A 2,793-nucleotide genomic window follows, 5' to 3' on the forward strand; every position below is an offset into this window, starting at 1 on the left:
AACGCAAGTACACGATAGCATCAATTTCGTGTGAATTGTTTTGTGTCACAAATTTGTACCACTCGCGCAGAATGTGGTATTCAATGGTATGGATTGAATTCTCTCGTTTAAGGGCTTCGATAAAAACCCTTGGGGTTGTGATAATGGATCGTTCGAACACTCTGACTGCTGCTTCGGATGCGGTGTTTTGGATTTGTATCATCGTCAGCAATGCATACATCTGGAACTGGAAGCTCCAACGGGTTTTGTCCTCGTACATCAATTGCAGCAGATTGTAGCCATTCACAGAACACCATTTTGTAATGGGTTCAAAGAAAACTTCGCATTGTGGCAAACCTTGTAGATGCTCCAAAAGAGTGCTTTTGCCGGAACCAATATTACCTTCGATGATAATATTTTTCGTTGGATGAACGGGTAGACAACTCGACAAAACATTAGGGTTTGGCGGAATGATGTCTGTCGAAGACTCAGCATTTGGTGTCTCAGCATCGTCTTCAATTAGTTCGCTTAGTTGGGAATGCTCGTTGATGGGCAAAGGCGATAGTTTGACGACAGGTCGCTTGAAGATTCCCGTTTTCGTCTTAACCGAACAGACTCGAACCAAACCATCGATACCTGGGTGTGTTTCGACGATTCGTCCCATTATCCATCTAGACGGTGGCAGGTTGTCTTCTTTGATGAGTACAACATCACCAATTTTCAGGTTGGGTTGTTCACGTGTCCATTTGGCACGCTGCTGAAGCGTTTTGAGGTAGTCGTTGTGGAAAACATTCCAAAATGTTTGAACTCTCTTCAACATTATATTGTATCGGTTAAGGGGCAAAACTTTCTGATCCAAAAGATTTGGTTCAGGGATTGCCAAGAGCGAATCACCGATGAGGAAGTGGCCTGGTGTTAAGTACGAAAAGTCGTCTGGGTCATTTGACATCGGGATCAACGGACGTGAATTTAAACAGCTTTCAATTCTTGCTAGCAATGTCGCTAATTCGTCGTACGTCGTTGATTGATCGCCAGTGACAGTTCGATACAAGTGTTGTTTCAATCGTCTGACATTTGATTCCCAAATACCGCCGAATGATGGAGCAGAAGGTGGGTTAAAATGGAATGCGATGCCTTGATTGGCTAATTCATTGACTAGCTCAAGATGAATAGACCTCAAATAATCATAATGATCAGACTGCAACTGTCGACGTGCGCCAATGAAATTCGAGCCACAATCAGAATACAGATCGGAGCACAATCCTCGTCTCGATACGAATCTCTGCAAGGCCATCATGAACGCTTGAGATGATTGGTCGATCACAGGTTCCAAATGAACAGCTTTGACCGACATACACACGAACAGAATGATGTAACCCTTGTAGATTTTACTTCCACGGATCTTCGATGTTCGTAAGCTGACTGGTCCACAAAGATCGATACCAGTGTGCAAAAAAGATCTCGACTTAGTGACACGTACCGCAGGTAGATCAGCCATAAGTTGAGTGGCAGTTTTTCCTTTTTGGCGATGAAAAATCACACATTTCGAAATGACCCTTCGAATGGAATTTTTTCCATCAGGAATCCAAAATTGTTTGCGAATTTCAGCCAATAAAAGTTGAGCTTCGGCGTGAAGTGCTCTCAAGTGGAAATAGCTGATGACCAATGCCGTGAAATGGTGGTTCTTCGGAAGAATGTACGGATGTTTCTCATCATAGTTTAGCTCACTCAAAGCTAAGCGACCTCTGATTCGTAACAATCCTACTGGATCAATGAATGGTTTCAGCTTCCAATGTTGGCTCTTCATTTTCTCTTTCCTATTTGATAGAAGAATTTTCTTTTCCTTGCTGAATTGTTGTGACTGGACAAAAGAAACTAATTTCTTCTTTGCTGAATTCAATTCATCTACAGTGAGGTGCTGCGTTTCAACATCATTTTTGTTTTTGATGAATCTAAAGAAGCGTCTGAACCATGAAGTGTAACGCAAAAGTTGAGTGTAACTGGAACAATAGTTCAGCAATTTCTCGGTTGGAGTTTCTTCACTCGGAATCGAAATTAGCAAAGTAGTTTTGAGTTCCCCTCGAATCAAATCGTTATCAGATTGACTGATGGAAAATTCGTTCAATTCTGGCCAATGGTTTTCTGGTAACGCTAACCAAGACGGTCCGTTGAACCATATGCTGTTGTTGTGTAAATGCTCAGGAAGTAGACCTCTCGAAACGTGATCAGCAGGGTTTTCGTGAGTAGAAACGTATTTCCATTGTTTGACTGATGAAGACTTAAGTATTTCTGTTACTCGGTTTGCAACAAAAATTTTCCACCTGTTTGGATCTCCATTCAACCAGTGCAAAACAACCTTCGAATCCGTCCAGAGATGAATGTTGGTTGGATCAATGTGGTGATGGCGAAGAGATCGCAGTACATATGCCATTAACAAAGCCAAGAGAGAGGCAGCACGAAGCCCCAAACGAGGTATAGTTTGCAGAACTCTGGGTGTGACTTTGGACTTGGCAATTAGTAATGATGTCGTGATAACTCCATTTTCATTCACACGTATGTAAATGGCTGCTCCATACGCATCGGTTGAGGCATCAGAAAAACCATGAAGTTGCAAGCTCGTTTCTGGTGTTGTTCGAATCCATCGAGGAATTTCAAACGATGGAAACAGTGTGAATTGAGCCACGAATTTCTTCCAATCATCAGCGATTTCAGACGGGATGAATTCATCCCAATCACATTGCGAAGCCCAAATTCGTTTCATGAAGAGCTTAGCCTTGACGGTGATAGGTGCAAGCAGTCCCATAGGATCGAATA

General features: G+C 42.5%; 1 protein-coding gene across 1 annotated transcript; it reads right to left on the reverse strand.

Annotated features, from left to right (window-relative positions):
* Positions 1–59: 59 nt before the first annotated feature.
* On the reverse strand, positions 60–1,477 carry LOC129572639 (uncharacterized; the record flags this gene model as incomplete). Its single annotated transcript, XM_055452649.1, has 1 exon — positions 60–1,477. A coding segment is annotated over exon 1 (1,418 nt), but the record flags the coding sequence as incomplete, so codon positions are not given.
* Between the last annotated feature and the right edge of the window lie 1,316 nt (positions 1,478–2,793).

This window comes from Sitodiplosis mosellana, unplaced genomic scaffold (genome assembly GCF_009176505.1).
Source record: "Sitodiplosis mosellana isolate CC-2019 unplaced genomic scaffold, AAFC_SMos_1.0 Smas_scaffold_5307, whole genome shotgun sequence".
NCBI classification, from domain to species: Eukaryota; Metazoa; Arthropoda; class Insecta; order Diptera; family Cecidomyiidae; genus Sitodiplosis; species Sitodiplosis mosellana.